The sequence below is a fragment of the Lycorma delicatula genome, chromosome 6 (assembly GCF_047948215.1).
Source record: "Lycorma delicatula isolate Av1 chromosome 6, ASM4794821v1, whole genome shotgun sequence".
Classification (NCBI taxonomy): domain Eukaryota; kingdom Metazoa; phylum Arthropoda; class Insecta; order Hemiptera; family Fulgoridae; genus Lycorma; species Lycorma delicatula.
The window spans coordinates 54,162,689-54,180,859 of record NC_134460.1 but is presented as its reverse complement, the minus strand read 5'-3'; the positions used below and the strand labels follow the sequence as shown (position 1 = coordinate 54,180,859).

The 18,171-nt window shown below is 27.9% G+C and overlaps 1 protein-coding gene across 1 annotated transcript in view; it reads left to right on the top strand.

Annotated features, from left to right (window-relative positions):
- The first annotated feature begins 572 nt into the window (after positions 1-572).
- The window catches only part of meng (serine/threonine-protein kinase meng-po), a 63,428-nt gene continuing 45,829 nt past the window's right edge, over positions 573-18,171 (top strand). The window contains exon 1 of the mRNA XM_075369211.1: positions 573-667. Within this exon, the coding sequence (XP_075225326.1) occupies positions 639-667 (29 nt within the window). The 5' untranslated portion in view covers positions 573-638. The remainder of the gene's footprint in view (positions 668-18,171) is intronic.

The window sequence follows — 18,171 nt, the reverse complement described above, 5'->3', positions numbered from 1 at the left end:
AATTTATACAACTTATCGATTTTCTTCATATAACTATGAAATAACTCTGTCGGTCTCTCCATTTCATCCGGAACGTTTTAGGTTCAATTCCCTGGACGAACTTGGTATTTTTTACATTCTATAGAATTAATTGACTAAAATCGGACGTATGCTTTTGGCTTAGATAATAAATAGATTTATTAAGTAATTATTCAGTAGAAACCTACTTACAATATCTATTCGGCTACATCATGGATTATTTATATAATGATATGATGAAGGAGGCTTGAAAAATGTATTTTTATATCCTTTTGCTTTATTTTAGTTTTGTATCTATGTCAAAATTAATGTTACATCACTATTTACATAATTTACAAAATATTTATTTATAATCAGGGTATAAAAAAAAGAAGAAAATGAAAAATTAGTATGGATTTTAGCGGTTTTATTTTAAGTATAGTACGATGTCGCACTAACAGGCGGAGCGAAGTAGACAACTGGACGCCCGTACTTACGCGCGACTTAGTGCGTCGGCCCGTACGCCAGGCGTCCCGACACTATAAGGGGGTCTCAGGTGGCGTCGGCTTTAGTAGCCCTGGCATCGCCATGTAGATAACTTCTATTGTATTACATGATAGTGAATTGCTGTTTGTAATAATATGACGGGATATTCTTCCAACTCTTTTAAGTAAGTTAATTTTACGAAACGATTTTTAAAAAATAATATTTTAATTTAAAATCTTTATTTATGGAAATCCAAATAAATATTTCAAGGAAAACATAAAATTTTGTTTTGATTTACGCGATTAAAAAAAAGAAAAAAAGTTAATTTATGAAAATTCTTAATCATAATTTTAATTTATTTTCCTTGACATGTTTTGTAAAAGAGATGCATTTATAAAAAAATATTAAGTTGTACTAATTTTCCTTTTATTTGCAGTTAATTTCTATATACATTTTAATTAGTTTTTTAACAAAAAAAATCTACATAACTGAAAACGAAGAGCCTAAGAAAAACTTATTTTCTTGAAATAATTTAAAGATTTTAAATTATAAATATGGTACTCGTATTTTTAAATAAATACATTTTTATTTATATTATTCTATTCACATACCTTCCCATTAATTCGGTTAATGTCTAAAGTAGTCTTGTTACAATTTTTCTTTTTGTAGAATATTACATGTTTTTATTTTAACATTATAACCAAGAGATCTGAATATTTTAATAATTATTTTTTGGTATGCTTTTAAATAAATTTTTCTCCTGGGAAAATCTACTATAAAATTCCAGGACCATAAGAAAATAAACGATTACATCCGACTATGCTCGGTGTTACTTAATCTTTATTAAAAGTTTATTTTAATAAAATAATGTAGAAATCTATTTAATATTATTTGTTATTTAATATTTTAGTCTACTTTTTTATTTTTTAAGGGATAGGATAATTTGTTTTACGAAATAATCTTTCATTAATTGTGTTTACATAATAATATTTTAAGATAAGCCGTTATAATTTTTAAAATATTTGCCGTCGGTTACTGAATTTTACAGATAAGATAAGTAATTATCTCTAAAATACTTACGTATTTATTGTCATACATTGGAAATACGGAAATGTAAAACTAACTTTACGGAAATGTAAATCAATTATTTTTTTTAACGGTAAAATAAATTTCTTCGTTTACAGTTTTAGTATAAATAAAGAAATATTAAATAAAAATAATTATATTAATTAAAAAGTAAACCTACAAATTGTATATTTTTCTGTAAATCAGTTCATTTGGAACCTGTGATATTTGAAAATTATTTTATAAGATTGAAGATTTCATCGCATGTTAGTTATATAATAAATGATTTCCATTAAATATTTTAATTTATTTTTGTTATTTTTAAATTTTTTCAAAGTATTTTATTTTTATTTTTGAAAAAATAAAAAAGTTTAATTAATCTTTTTATGTGTCCTACGTACGGTTTTTAATTACGAAAAAAATGTAAAAACACCATTACTTTAATTCTTTAATTTTTTATACATGTACTTTGTATACGGAGAAATATTTTGTAAATTGATAGGACAGTTATAAATTATTTTCCAGAATCCGGTGGTTTTCCCCCCTGTAAATCAACGTAGTAAGAATTATGCCTGAACATTTTCCATTCAACACGCTGATAAACTTCGTATTTCTATGGAAATCTATTTATTGTCATCGCCCTTTTACATACGTTTAAATTTCAATTGAAATGCGTCAATTTTTAAGATGCTGCATCCGTAAGTGTTTCGAATGTTCGGTACTGAAGTTGTAAGAGATTGCCTGTTTTTTGTAACAAAGTGGTAGCTTATCAGCCTTAATATCAACAAGGTCTTGAATTTGAATCAGGTTCAGCAATTTATATGCGTTATCAAATTAAAATTACACAAACACGCGCGCGCACACACACTCGCTTAGAGTTTGTTTGTTATATTTTTAAAACTTAATTTTTTTTATACCGCTGTACAATTTATAATTTTTAAAAAATTTTCAAATAAATTTAATTTAATTTTGTTGGTTTAAATTAATTAATTTTTTTACAAATATATGTAAAAAAAAAAAAATTGCTGGTTAACAGATATTTTACACAACGAAGACTTACGTAGATATATATTAAATAAATATTTAATTTGACTGTACATAATAATACACTATATAATTACGTCATTTTAACGTAAATTATGTATGATATATTTAATACATGATACACTGGGTGTTTAAAATATACAGGGGTATATTAACGAATTATTTGGATTATCAACATCCCCGATCAGTTGATATGTGATATCTGATGAAAGTTACATCCAATTAACAATGTTTTGTTCCTTGTAATGTAATGGGATTTTAATTACGCTGTTACAATTGTAACCTGTCTTTTATATTGGATTAATGGATCAAACAAATAGCGTGAATTTAGATTTAATTTTTTTTTGCGTCTCTATGTTTAGTGTAACTTGTTTCATTAAAATATCCGTGCACGGTTTAAGCTTTTCCTTTTCCTTTTTTTTTGTTTTTTATTTTTTAATTTGAAACTGTTCTGCTTCGAATCTATTTATACGTATCTGTCGAACTATTGAAAAAAATTCTGCTTTTTCTGTTTATATATATATTTTAGCTGCTATTTGTTGTAAAGGTTTGTAAAATATCTAACGTTTTTGTACGGTTCGAAAACGTTTAGGTCTTTCATCATCTTAAGTAGTAGAAATGGAATTAAAATATATAATAAGAAATTACCGATATTTTACGGTTGTTTTATGTATTTTCCTTCTACTTTAACCGGCAACATTGATAAAGAGGTACCTTTAGTTTTACGGCTAATAGAAGCTAAAAAAAATATATTACAATAAAGGGGAATAAACAATTTTTCCTGACAAAAAAAAAAAAAATGATAACTTCACAATTTAGTGAAATTTGTAATGTTTTTACTACATCTTCTTCGTTAATTTTAAATTAAATTTGTTTGAAAAAATTATATTATCATTTGGAAAATTATAGGATGTAAACATATCATTGGATAATTTTTTTATTATGAATAACGGTCAGATAAAGGAGATGCTTAAAGTGGGATTGTATTATACTCGTACATCCTGGTAAACTATTATATTATCAGAACCATGACGTCATTCCAGGGGATGACAATAGATCTAAATGACGTCCAACACACTACCTCTTGTTGAGGCCGTTATCATTGCCTGCAGAGACGAGAAATATAACGTTTAGCCTACTAATGAAGACTAAAACATGTACTTGTCTAATCGAAATGACGCTTCTGTACAAAATTTATTGTTGAAACATTCTGTCTGAACGTGACACTAATTTTTTTTTTTAATGAAAAAAATGTTTATAGTTTTCACGTTTATTATTTCTTTGATACATATAGAATTTGACGGATATGTTAGTTGGTTGATTGAAATAAAACAGCTAAACTACCGATTTAATTCCACGTAAAAGTATTAATGTAGAAAATATCGTTTTATATAACTAAAAATTCAGTGCATAAAAGCCAATCCATTGCTTTATTATTCATTTTAAAAATATTTCTTGTAAATATTTTAGAATGAAAATAATCATAATGGGTTAGACAGTATTGCCGTACTTATATTAATCCAATTACTAGTACGATAATAGTATGGATAAATAATATTCTATATTTATATAAATAATAATTCATAAATATAGGTATTATCAACTGATCTGATTTGTTTTTCATTTTTTTATATATTGTTTTCTTTCATTCAAAATAATCTAGGTCGGGAAATATATGTTAATTTTAACATTCCTCTGTTTTCTATCGATTTTCCTCCTACCTTACTTCATTAAATATTGCGCTTCTTTCTAAATAAGCCATATTTTATAAAGTTTTTTGAGCTTATTTTAACATTTCTTCTCATTTGTCTTATTTATTATAGTCCGAACTGCTATTACATTTTTTTATTCTTTGTCCTACTTTATTCTTAAGAGATGTTTTTTACTTAACGCAATCTTTCTTTGTTCCAATTTTTACTTCCTTGTACGAAGTAAAGGAAGTACTGTGATAACGAAAAATGTCGGTTTTCAGATTTCAACGGTAATATCCATTTTGACCATCCCTGAATCCATTTTGAATAGTTTCGCCGTGACGTCTGTGTGTATGTATCTCGCATAATTCAAAAACGATTAACCGTAGGATGTTGAAATTTTGGATTTAGGACTGCTGTAACATCTGCTTGTGCACCTCCAATTTTGATTGCGATCGACTGAAACAAAAGTGTCCAAAAAAGCCCAAAATCCAAAACATTTGGATTTTGGACTTTTTCTTAACTGCAGTAATAAGTCTTGATTGAGATCTTTTCAACGATATGTCATAAGTGGTACTTATTTTCATTGGTTCCCGAGTTGTAGTCAAATAACATTTTAAGCAGTGAAATATTTGGATTTACAAGTGGAAGAAGGCATATCAGTACGAATCAGACTTCAACTCCTTTTTTTTTAACTTTAATGCATTGATTTATTAATAATTATTAACCTCTCATTGCAAAAAAAATTACGATAAATAATAATTCAATAATAACAATAAAAAAAAAAAATAAAAAATATCAGAAGTTATTAGTGAAGTAAAATTTTATATGATTTTCATTAAAAAAAAAAAAAAATGTGTATATGTAATTTAATAGGCGTACAAGGAAGTCATGTAGTGTCCACATCAGATTTTTTTAAATAGTTCTTTCTTTTTATAACTTAATATTTTATACGTTATCGAACATAGTAAAAAGAAATTATTTAAGATATTTTTTGTACGGCGTATAGCACGTTTATGGCAACGAAATATGCACAGTAGAAAGGCACAAAAACAAAGAATGAAGGCTTTTGAGATGAGATGTGTTGTTACAAAAGTATGTAAAAAAACCCATGTCTATTTAATTTGGTTCTTTCTGTAGGTAAAAGCATGGCAAACAAGATAAATACTAGAATATATGAAATAGATAATTGAGAATGTAGGATGTAACGGTTATGTTCAAATAAAGAGATTACCATAGAATCGCCATGAATGGAAAATTGCATCAAACCAGTCAAACTATTGAAACAAAAAAAAGAAAGTAGTTTGCTTCGTCTTATATTCTATGATTTTTAAGAAAATTAATGTTATGTTTGACCTTATTGTAATCATCATTGATCTAAATGATTTTTCATATCATAAATAAAATGGAGTGTACTTTGTTATATAAAAAAATTGAAAGTAAAATAAAGAACTATAAATAGAACAAAATATAAATACTCCTTGACTTGATCTCATTTTCAAATTTAAAAAAATCTAATTATAAAAAAATCAATTATAAAATCAATGTTTATAAAATAAAATCAATTTTTTTTGTTGCAAATACTGCTTCTGTTTTTTATTTTAAATGTATAGTACCTCTGCTGAGACCTGTATACCGGATGTTTATACAGTACAGAATTTTTTTAAGTACTCCTTGATTTCAAGTATTATTTAAACTGCATTATATTAAAATTATTATTTATTAGCCCATGTACTCGTCAGCATGTCGGGTGTAATAGATACTGTTACCGCAACAAACCTCTCCCTTAGATGGTTGATGTCATGGATTTTTTGCGAATAAACAATGCTTTTCACGTGTCCTCAAAAAAATAGATTTAGTTGAGTTTCTAGGCTCCTTGGTAGCCATGCGATCGGCCCTTCTCTTCCAATTCACTTGTTTGGAAACCGAATATTTATTGTTGCACGGACACGGTTGCTGTAATGTGGCGGAGCGTCGTTTAGCTGATAAAAAATTAATTCTTTTTCTTCTTCAATATCGCCAATCTGTGAAAAACGTAAAATTCGAGCATATCACAGAAAATATCCCGATTTATTGTGCTTTCTACAAAAATGAACGAAGCTACTCTATGGTCATTTATCAGTCCTCGCCAAACATTGACTTTGGAAGAGTCACGCTGATGTTCAATAGTTTCATGTGGTTCTGATCACATATCCTGCAATTGTATCGATTTACTTAACCACTAATATGGAATGTCGCCTCATCTGAAAACGTGACATTTTTATAGATAATCCTCATTTTCATCAATGTTGTTAAGCATTAAAGCTGTAAACTTCAATCTTTTCACTTTGTCATTGGATTTGATTTCATGTAAAGGTTGTATCTTACACCCACTTAATCTAAGCCTCTTTTTTTATTCTTTTTTTTAACCCTGCTTCCCAGAACCAGACCTCCCCAATTAAACATGAACACGATTTCGAGAGGTGCCTTCGCCTCTAGCCCCCAGATGAAGGAAACGCCAGGCCCGGCTGTGCCGTTCCCGGCCTCCATCACCCAGCAACCGGGATCTCTCCTTTGTGCTTCGTCTCTAACGGGGACACCACGAAGGCACGACCCCGCCGGGACTCAGTCTAAGCCTTTTAAGCACCAATTTGTACACTGTAGATTTAGGTATTCCTACCCTAGACTGTGGCTTGTTAATAACTTTTTCGGGCTACGCATACAAGATGCTCGGATCCGTTCCACATTGTGTTCAGATACGGACGGCCTGCCTGTAACTTTCCCTTTAAGACACTACCTGTTTCCTTAAACCGATTAAACTACTGGAGTATTGTTTAATTCTTAGACAAAGTGAGCACTGCGGTCCTGGATTCGATCTCGAATGTCTATGGCCCCGAGGAGCTGCTGGTTGACCCCGAGACTCGCCTGGGTCCATCTGGGCCTTGACCAGATCGACCCAGGCTTTATATATATATGAAGTAATTTTTAAATCAGCGAATGAGGTAGTGTCGAATAATATGTTCAATACCTGGGTTAGGTTTAATTATTCTAAATATTTTATTTATTCTAAATGGTTCATTCAGATGAAAGTCTTTATTTCGTTTATAGTATAAATTATTTTTATTATAATCTTTCAATTTGTAATTCACATAAATGATATTATTGTATTAATTGATTATACATTCGTAATAAACTCATGGTGTGTCTTTGAAGGATGGAACAAGACCGACTAACAATAGGGCGTTAGACCAATTCAATTAATAAGAGTAACAAAAAAGTGAGAATTTATAAAGAGTAACAAAAAAGTAAAAATTCTATTTTAAAATTTAAAAGTCCTCCATTAATAAAATTTAAAGTTCCTCGTTTTAATAAAAAAAGGGGCAAATGAAACCTGAATCTTAACTGATAGTAACATATCTCTACAGTTTTGACACTTTAATTAAATATTTTTTTCATTTATATATATAAAAGAAAGCTCTGATGATGGGAAGATGTTTACGAAGATACTAACTAATCATCGAAGAAAAAACAAAAGTAGAAGTATAAAAAAAAAATCATTTTATAAATAAATATTATATTTTGCTGCTAGAAAATATTATAAACCTATTTATTTTTAATTATTAATTATTTTTATATTCAAATAATTTATAAATTTATAAATTTTAGTTAGTAATTTTTAATTTCATAAGAATATGTTAGCGTTTAGTTCATAAACGATATTTAGATGTAAAATTTTTAATATCTGCCGCTAAAGGGATATCTGAATTAGAATAATATTTGTGTTATTATTAATGCTTGAATAAACGTCCTCTAGGATGGTTCTTTTTATTAACATTTTTTCATCAACCACACTTAAAAAAAGATTATTCATAATTAGACTGGAAAAATTTCAATTTTTTTTCTTTATTAAAATTTTTACTACAGTCTTATAATAAAATTAAAATGTATTAACATAAAAGTAAAGCTTTTTTCGATTATCTTTTCTCATTATATTCTTTACATTTTCTATTTAAAAATATAATAAATTATTCCATTGTTTCAACTTTCACGCACAATACAATATACGTAAACCGATTCTAACGAGTAGAATGAACTAATAAAAAATCTCAAACTAAATACGGTTTACATAAAAAATATTCAAGGGGTTAGTTGTATCACCTTTTTGACAAAGTTTTTTACTATTAAATTTCGTAGAAAACAATTACATTACAGTATTAAGTAAAATATAAAGTAATTTTTATAATTTTTCTAAAAATTTGTATTTTAATACACCAGTTTTACATCTTAAAAGCTTTACGACACTTTAAACAATCTTATTTTACACGTTCTAGATGCAGTTAGTTATTATTTTTAACATACATAAGTAATTACCTCGCGACGGGTTGTCTGTTGCATCATCTACTGTTAAAATGAAGATCTCCGTTTTAGACGTGCATGGATTTATGGCGACATAGAAATATCTTTGCTTATTAATGAAAGTCATACGCTAATTATAGGTAACAATATTAATAAAGCAATGAACCGGTATAAATCAGCCGTTAAACAAAAAAAAGAAGATATTTAAGAAGTGCACTCCTATTTCTATTTTTTCGATATGAACCATCACGTTCCAAACCCGCTATGAGGAAGCAATTCAAATATTTAAATGGAAAATATTGGGAATATGAAAAATCTTTGAAAAAAAAGACCTTTGACATAAAGCCATCGGATTACCAAAACAGTAACCAAAATGGCGGCCGTTTAATCTTTTTCACAGCTTATTTCAAAAGTAGTCTACAATACCGCTTAAATAATTGCTCAGTAGTGAAAAAAAGGTCACCCATTAGAAACAACTAAAAAAATTAATGATTAGACATGAAATAAATATTTTAAAAGGTTCTTAAAAACAAAACAAAAAATTGACTAAATTAGATAAGGCTGCAATAAAAATAACTAATTGGCGGTCATTAAAATTTTTCACAATTGTTTCAAAAGAGTTTTCAAATATTCCTAAGGTAGGTCTCATCGAAAAATGAATACTTTCGATTAAGAGCATTAGTTGATTTCCTTTTTTGCGTGTGTGTTTAGCGACTGTTCAGCAATATAATGAGACACTGTACCGCGTTTGAAACAAGCTTTAAGATATATTAAATGGCAGCCGTTTTTGTATTCCGAAGTGGTTATAGTCAAAACTTTTATTTTTGAATGCTTTTTAAAGCGTCGTGTCATAATGTGTCACTGTCCACTTACCCTTTCCATTAAAAAGTTGTAAGTTCCTCTCATCACACGAGCCTCTGGGTGCTGAGAGTGTGGTATATTTTATCGAAAATACTTCGTTTCGAAGTATGACCGTCTGCTAAATTTTATTTTTCTTTGTTTTACGTTTAAAATATCATGAAGACCCCGCTTTATTAAACTGTATATTTATAAATCTGTATGGGTATGTATCCAGAATAAAATTAATTAAAAATTTTTAAATATTTGATAAATGATTCTTTTGAAAATTAATAAAATTTGTATTCGAAGATGTTTTCCGGGAAGTTATTCTTAGAGAAAAAAACTCTACCTAAAACTAATATCTTAGTTATTTTATACGCATCACAAAAAAAAATATTTATTATGAAAGGTCACTTAAAACGCCAGAATAATTTATTACTCAAAATTTAGAAAGCTCAGTTGATTATGATCGGTGGAAATGGATTGCTCGACTGGCGACTAGCTTCTTGGTACTTACGACGTTCTGTCGGGGTTCACCAGCCCCTCCGTTATCCATTATTAGCGCCGATAATATTTAAGGTGCTAGGTCTTTTTAATGAGAAATACCATACGTTTTAAAAAAAAATTTATGTTTTACAGATCGTTTTAAAAAACATTAGATTTACAAGAGATGTATTACTTTGTACAATACTGGAATATAAATGAAAATGCATTTTTATTTGTATTAAATTTTATTAAGTTTTTTATTTTTATAAATGAATGTTGTTTAGCAGAAGACATTTAATTTTTTTTATTATTTCTTTGTTTACATTTAATGTTATTTAATGAGTTTTTTATATTTTATTTTTATAAAGTTAAAAGTAGGGACTGCGTCATCTTTATGTATTAGACAAGTTGACCGAGTTTTCTTTCTTGTTTTTTTACAGTAATAAAAAGAAAAGAAAAACATTTTTACGGTTGACATTCGAAAATAGCTTTAAGATATAATACAAATGGTAGAAACAAAGATGAAAATCGCTTGTCTTTGTTTTAGATCATATTTCAAATGTTTTATTCGTAGTAGAACGGGTAAAGTTGAACGGAAACGGAAATATTCACAAGAGAAACATTTGGTATTAAGTATCATCTTTTTACCAATGGAAGAATAAATTTACCTTTCCAGCTTTTTATTTATTTTCTATAAAATTTATCGTTTCCCAACAATATATTTAGGATGTACTCTAAATATTTGTATATTTAACAAATTGCTTAAGAAAATTGCATCGTAGTAACAAAATATTACAATGTTTTTATTTTCTTTCTGGTATTTCTTTCGTTTCTATTCATTCATTCATTCTTATCTTTGTTGAGTATTTTCGGAAAGATTTTTGATTATTAAAAGTTGATTGTTTATTTAAAAAAAAAGATATATTTCAAACATAATTTAAACGTTAAAATGATATGAATATAAGTATTAATTATCTCAACCGTTAAAACAATTGATCTTATTTATAAAAGAATAGTCATTTAATACGTTTCAAAAGTTTTCCTTTAACTTTTTTTAACGTGTATGTGTAAATTTTATATATATATATATATATATATATATGTATATAAAAAGATTGATTCTGATTCATGAAGAACGTAACTAACTTTCAGGACATGTTCTACTGGTGAAAAAAAAAAGTTTATATAAACATATGTTCGGAAACGCTTCGTTAGGGAGTTTTGAGTGGAAAACTAAAAACTATTTCGCCCTGATTTTTGCATCTTTGTTAAAATTAAGCCACACTGTATTTTTGGGAACTAAATTAAAGGATAAATTTAATGGCAAATTTACTGGATTCCCAGGGCCATGGGGCTTACCCCAGGACTGCAGAATTTGCTTCGTTCGCTATTACTGTTTAGTCTGAGGGCTCCACCCCTGAACCCCCACAGTGTTCATTACCCACATGGTTGTGAAAATAATTCTGATAAATAACAAAGTATTCTGTCTTTACTTGAAAAGGAAACTAAACTTTTGACGAAGAACTTTATTTCTGTCGCCATGGTAACAGAAATATAATAATGAGGTAAAAGGATTTTTTTTTCTTTAATAAATATCATTAATTCACAATTTTATACCCAAGGAGACTCGGCTCGGCTTAAAACCTGCGCTGGAATAACACGAATATTTCTTGCAAATTTGAAAGCAATCGTTCTCGCGAGATACGAGAACAAACAAACGGACAAACGTTCGACTTTATATATAAGATATGACAGTGATTAATATAACAATTTCATTTAAACTAATATAAAAATATTAATATTATAAAATCTTTACCGTATTGTATCTTTCGCTGTTATAATATCCTTACATGGAAGTAAAGCTATCATCTTCTTTTTAATTTTTGAAAAGTAGATCTCCCGCCACAACGACTTCATTGATTACTGAAGATGGTTGTAGATCGGCGGTTGTAAATAAATTGTTAAGTAATCGTAAAGTCTTATTGTTGTAGATCATTACACTAAAACCAATTTTTAATCAAACGATCAGATTGTGTATTGCTGTATATTACTTACTTTTGTTTAGCCTCCGGGAATCGCCGTTCAGGTGTTACTTAGAGGATATGTATGAGTGTAAATGAAGAGTAGTCTTTTACAGTCTCAGTTCGACTATTCCTGAGATGTGTGGTTAATTGAAACCCAACCACCAAAGAACACCGGTATCCACGATCTAGAATTCAAATCCGTATAAAAATAACTGACTTTACTAGGACTTGAACGCTGGAACTCTCAACTTCTGAATCAGCTGATTTGGGAAGACGCGTTCACCACTAGACCAACCCGGTTGGTTGTATTGCTGATATTGCGTAGAAACATGTTTACGGACCGTAAAACTTTGTCTCTATACGTACTTCATGATATGTGTTCCAGTAGACTGTTTTATCGACATTGAATATCAGACGACCTTCCTCTGTTGGTTTAGATAGAGTAATACATTTTTCTTTAGCGGCCAAAACATCTGAACTTACATGTGAGTGTAATATTTGTAATGTTGTATAATCCGATTTTATTTCTAATTCGATCAAGCCCACTCACTCTTTAATGACGTAAATACGCTTGATATTAGGTATCCTTTTTTCCCCAATGAAAGAATAAATTATACATTTTCAATCTATGAATTCTTTAGAATTTGCCGTTGAATTCTTTAAAATTTACCGTTTGTCAAGAAGATACTTACGATGGTAGTATAAGATATAAGAATTTTTATATTTAAAAATAATTTAGAAAATTGCATGCTAGCAGCAAAATATAATTATTTTCTTAAAATTGCTTTTTTGCGTTCTGGTTTTCCTTTTTTTAATTTATCTTTCTTGAGTACTTTCGCAGTAATCTGTGGTTGCTGAAAATGGATTTTTTTTAAAGAAATCTTTAAAAAAAATAATAAAAATAGTGTATTTCAAACATAATTTCGTTATAAGCGTATCCGATTAAGAGACATGATATTGATTGCGTCTGTGTAGTTTAACTCGTTATATTAAAGTTTGTTTCTGCTTTTACCAGTATTATTTACTCGACAAAGGAATATAAATAATGGTTATTCTTTTTAAGAGATCAGCGATTTATTATTATTATTTTTTTTTAGTCGTTATAACACTATAACTTATACGTCTGCGAAGATTTATTAATTGTGGCGATAATTTATTAGATTATTATAAAGTAACGTCAAGTTATAAATGTATACTATGCATATTATTGTAAAAAATATCCAGTAAAACAGCTTAGGCGACATAAGAAGGTTGAGTAATTTGAAATTTTATTGTAAAACTAGATTTATAATTATCTGTTTTTTAAATACTCTATTTCGGATAGCTATAAAATATAATTAAAAGTTAAGCGGGTAAAAAAACGTTGAAATTCAAGAAATTCGGTTGAAAAGAATGGGACAAGTTTTGGGTCAAGGGCACTACTAAAAAAAATGCGTTGCAGTACTGTCGCAAGATCATTTAAATAGACGACGTAATAATTATCCCTTCTTTTAGTAAATTTAGGAGATCATCATTATTCCAAGCGTTTGTAAATTTCGAGTATGTTCTCCTATTCTGTGTAGCCTTTAAAGTAAATTACTAAAATAACTGCAAATAATTATAATAATGAATTATAATTTTTAATTGTTTGATTGTAAATATCATATATTATTATTGTTATTAAAATATTGCCGATCCCGTGGCGGAATGGTAGTGTATATATCTTTCATTCAGAAAGTCCTTGGTTTGAAGTCTGGTCTAGATTAACATTATTTATACGCTATATAATTCATTTAACATCAAAAACTGTAATCGGGTGTCAGCTTAGTGCGTTTGAAGTAAATAGATAAATATAGAAGTCAATAATATCTAAGTACGATTTATTTAACTTTTTTACAATCGTTTTTCTTTTGTCCAATTGTATAATGTGTCAGGTGGAAGGTCACATATTAAGATAGTAAGTATATTGATTCATTCTCGTTTCTTTACCTCTAAAATATTTGATAAAATATTCAAACATGTCATCTCAATCGTATTAGTAATAGCGATTATATAATTATTTGAAGAAAATAAAATATCGGAAGTTCGACACGCAATTTCTCCTAAGACGAAAAGCGAAACGGTATTTAAAATTTATTGTTTTAGGTATTAAATAAAACATTAAATATGCGTCTATATTATCGTAGAAAATATTATACAATAAAAATCAATATAAATGTTAACATTTTTTAAATAAAATCATGAAGTAATTTAAAATTATACATTTTTTTTTTTTATATCTTCCTAGCATAGTAATAGTGCAATTGCCAAAAAAAAAAAAAAAGCTTTGGGTTAATATTGGGTGAGGGAGCCGAACAAGTAAACAAATTACGATCTTTTTTTTTTCATTTTTTAAAATCTGTTTTGATTTATTTAAACTTTTACTAATAATATTACAATAACATTTCATCCTGTTGACCTCCACCCCAAAAAAGAAATCTTAGGTAACTTTTTATTGGTTGTAGATTTTTCAATGGATTTTATTTTTAATTCATTCATTTAACATAGTAAACGAAGAAAAAAACTTTTTTCTTAATATTTTTCAGAAATATTTTTTTGAAAGTGATTTTGGAGATGAGGAGCAGAAAAATATAGAAAATGCCGATTTTTTTGGCTTATTGAAACATATAATGATAATTTTACAATAAAATTTCACCTTAAATTACCCCCACCCAAAAAATGAATTCTTAGATAAGTTTTCCCATGTATCATTATACTATTTCGAATATAAAAGAATAAATAATCAATGCCAGGAAAGTATTATAATTTTTTTCTTAGTCAGATTTTTCTTAGTTAATGTAAATAATTTCTTTTTAATATCATCAAACTTGTTTTAATATTCATAAATTAATATAACTTTTCTCTTTTGCTTTATTAAAACTTATTAATAATAATAATTTATTGTTATTACTTAACTGGCTAAATGAATTATTATTATTTAATAATAATAATAATAATAATAATGCAAAATTACGAGTGAAAACTAATAATTGATTTAAACATATTATACTTAACTCCTAGATGATTACGTTTAACTCGATAATTTTTATAAAAAAAAAAAAAAAATTAAAACTTAATAATTTTTATTTTTATTTAAACTTCCCTATTATTAGGTGATGATTTAAAGAAAATGTAATAAAAATAGAAAATAAAAAGGTAGAAAGAACTAATTAATAAACAAAATCAAATCTGTGTTACATCATATATATATATATATATATATATATATATGATGTAACACATCATGTTTGGATGTGCGTGGGTTGTTTTCTCTTTGATTATTTTTTCCAATAATTTGTAACGGGCATTGAAGATCAAAGAAAAATATATACTTATACTCATTACATTAATGTTATAATGTACATAAAAAAAAATAAAAAAAATTATAGTCTTCCGAATATATTTTTATGTTTGAATAAGTTTCAGTAAAATATATTTATTTTATAAAGTATTTTATAAACGAACGTAAAATCCATTAACCTTTGCAACCCTCAACTCTTCTTTTAGTTTCAGTTAACTCGTTTACGATAAACCATTTATTCAAAAAGAACGAAGCACTCAGAAGTAATTTCTGTTTCGGTAATGATCTCCATTCAGCATTAGGCCAATGCACTGTCTGCTGTTCCCATTTGCTTTTAACGATGTTATCATATAAGAATGTTAGTTACGGTGTATATCATATAATTTGTATTTTGTTTATACAAATCATATTACATAAAAAGTCTTTAAAAGATTATTCAACTTATTTAAACGGTAAAAAATGAAATGGAATTTTTCGATTATCTGGTGTATATGAAAAATTTGATTTAAAATTCACAGAAAGAATCTACAGATAATCTAAGTAAACGGTTTCTATGTTTATATTGTTAATTCTTCTTCACATATTTAAAAATTACATCGATTAAATATTTATATATAAATCTATTGTTGAATTAGCTTCATTATTATATAAATGCAAGCTGAATTACTCGATGTTCCTTTTAGCAAATCTTATCTACTACCCAAAAAAGCAATTCTGACTCGAACATTAAAAAATAAAATTAAAAAATATTTTACAGAAAATTGGTTAAAAATTTATTTATTTATTTATTTAATATCTTTTCCTTTAAAATATTTTTTAACCGAATATTAAATCTTGAACGATGAGGAATGTAGAATCTTTTTTTAAATTTTAAACATATTGTTTATAGAAATAATTTTAAATTTTCATCACTCGATATTTGTCACTAAAATTCTTACTCTAATTGGTAAAATCACCAAACACCTCAAAATTAAAAAAAAAAAAACAAAACAAATTTTTAATATTACTTTTTTTTAAATTTAATAAAACACAATGGGGTTTTTATCTAGTGCATCTTGAATATAGAGTCTGATGTTTTAAATATTTCAAATGAAGCCATCTAACTAATATTCAGTCTTGTAAATTGGATTAGTCTTGTTAAAATTAGTTGTTTCTGCAGTTTTATTATACAAAGTTTCTTATTCTATATAATCTTCTATAATGTACAATTTATAGTATGAACTTTATAACGGTGTTGGATTTCATACAAATATATGAAATGCCAAGATTAGATAAAAATAAAAAAACAACAATATAGCTTGACAGTTTAACGAAGCTTAGACTAACTTTAATTCAAAATAAATATGTAATCCATTGTTTCATAATAGAAAAGGGTAGAATAATTTGTTGTTTGAGCTATCTGTCCCAGTATTTATAATGATTTTGATGGATATAAAGCATCTGAGGTACAAGAGATACCAGTCAAAGTTAGTTCATCTGAAATTAATTATTTTCGATATGTAGCAGATCCCTTTTGTTTTTTCTGTTTAGCCTCCAGGAATTACCGTTCAGGTATTACTTCAGAGGATGAATGAAAATGATATGTATGAGTGTAAATGAAGTATAGTCTTGAACAGTCTCAGTTCTACCATTACTGAGATATGTGGTTAATTGAAATCCAACCACCAACGAACACCGGTATCCACGATCTAGTATTCAAATCCGCATAAAAAAAGCCTCTACTAGGACTTCAACGCTGGAACTCTTGACTTCCAAATCAGCTAATTTGGGAAGATGCGTTCATCACTAGACCAATCCGGTGGGTTACGTACCGGATCCCTGAAATGAACAAAGTGAACGTGTTAATTGTAGGTCATAATATCAAAATATCAATTTTGTTGGGCTTGATATTTTTACTAATCGGTAACCTATTGTACTTATATGCAGGCTAATCATTCTTTAACATCTAGAGGTTCAGATTAGACAAACACATTGTCTTCAGTGGCTAGTTATATTATTATAACAGCATGCAAAAAGAAATAACTTATTTATTTTATTTTTTGACACATTTTTTGAAAATTTATGATAAAAAAAAAGTTAATTACTCGTACTTTTCTTTTCTTTTTCCAATTTAGCCCCGATAATTACTTTTTAGATAATATTTCAGAAGATGAATGAGGATGATGATATGTATGAGTGTAAATGAAGTGTAGTCTTGTACAGTCTCAGTCCGACCATTCCTGAGATGTCTGGTTAATTGAAACCCAACCACCAAAGAACACCGATATCTACGATCTAGTATTCAAATAGGTGTAAAAATAACTGACTTTACTAGAACTTGAACGCTGGAACTCTCGACTTCCAAATCAGCTGATTTGGGAAGACGCGTTCACCACTAGACCAACCCGGTGGGTTAATTTCTCGTACTTTTTTTTATAATTTACTCGTTTTTTTAGGAATCAGGAAAACCCTTTACATCGTAGAATTATTATATTATTTTCCTAACTTGTACGTTGCTCTCGGTTCAGCTAGTTAAAAATAAGCAACTCTCCCTCACGACTCGATGAAATGTATTGCTTGTAAATGAGGTATAGTCTTGTACAGACTCGGGCCGATTATTCCAGAGACTTGTAGTTAATTGAACCCCAACCGTCAAAGTACACCGGTATCCACTTTTTTTTATTTAAAGAGGTGGAGGAACCCCATTTACGGGCGCCTATAGAGCTCTACTGATATAAAATCGTAATAATCTCTTTCCAGTATCCAATGAAGTTGTGTTAATTATCAGTAAATTCTTTCGCAAACTGCATGCTAGTTTAATTTCATTTATCCTAAAAAGTATTTCTCTTTGCTTCGGCCATCACTGGTAACTTTAGTAATAATTGAATTCATTTACATCTTCAGT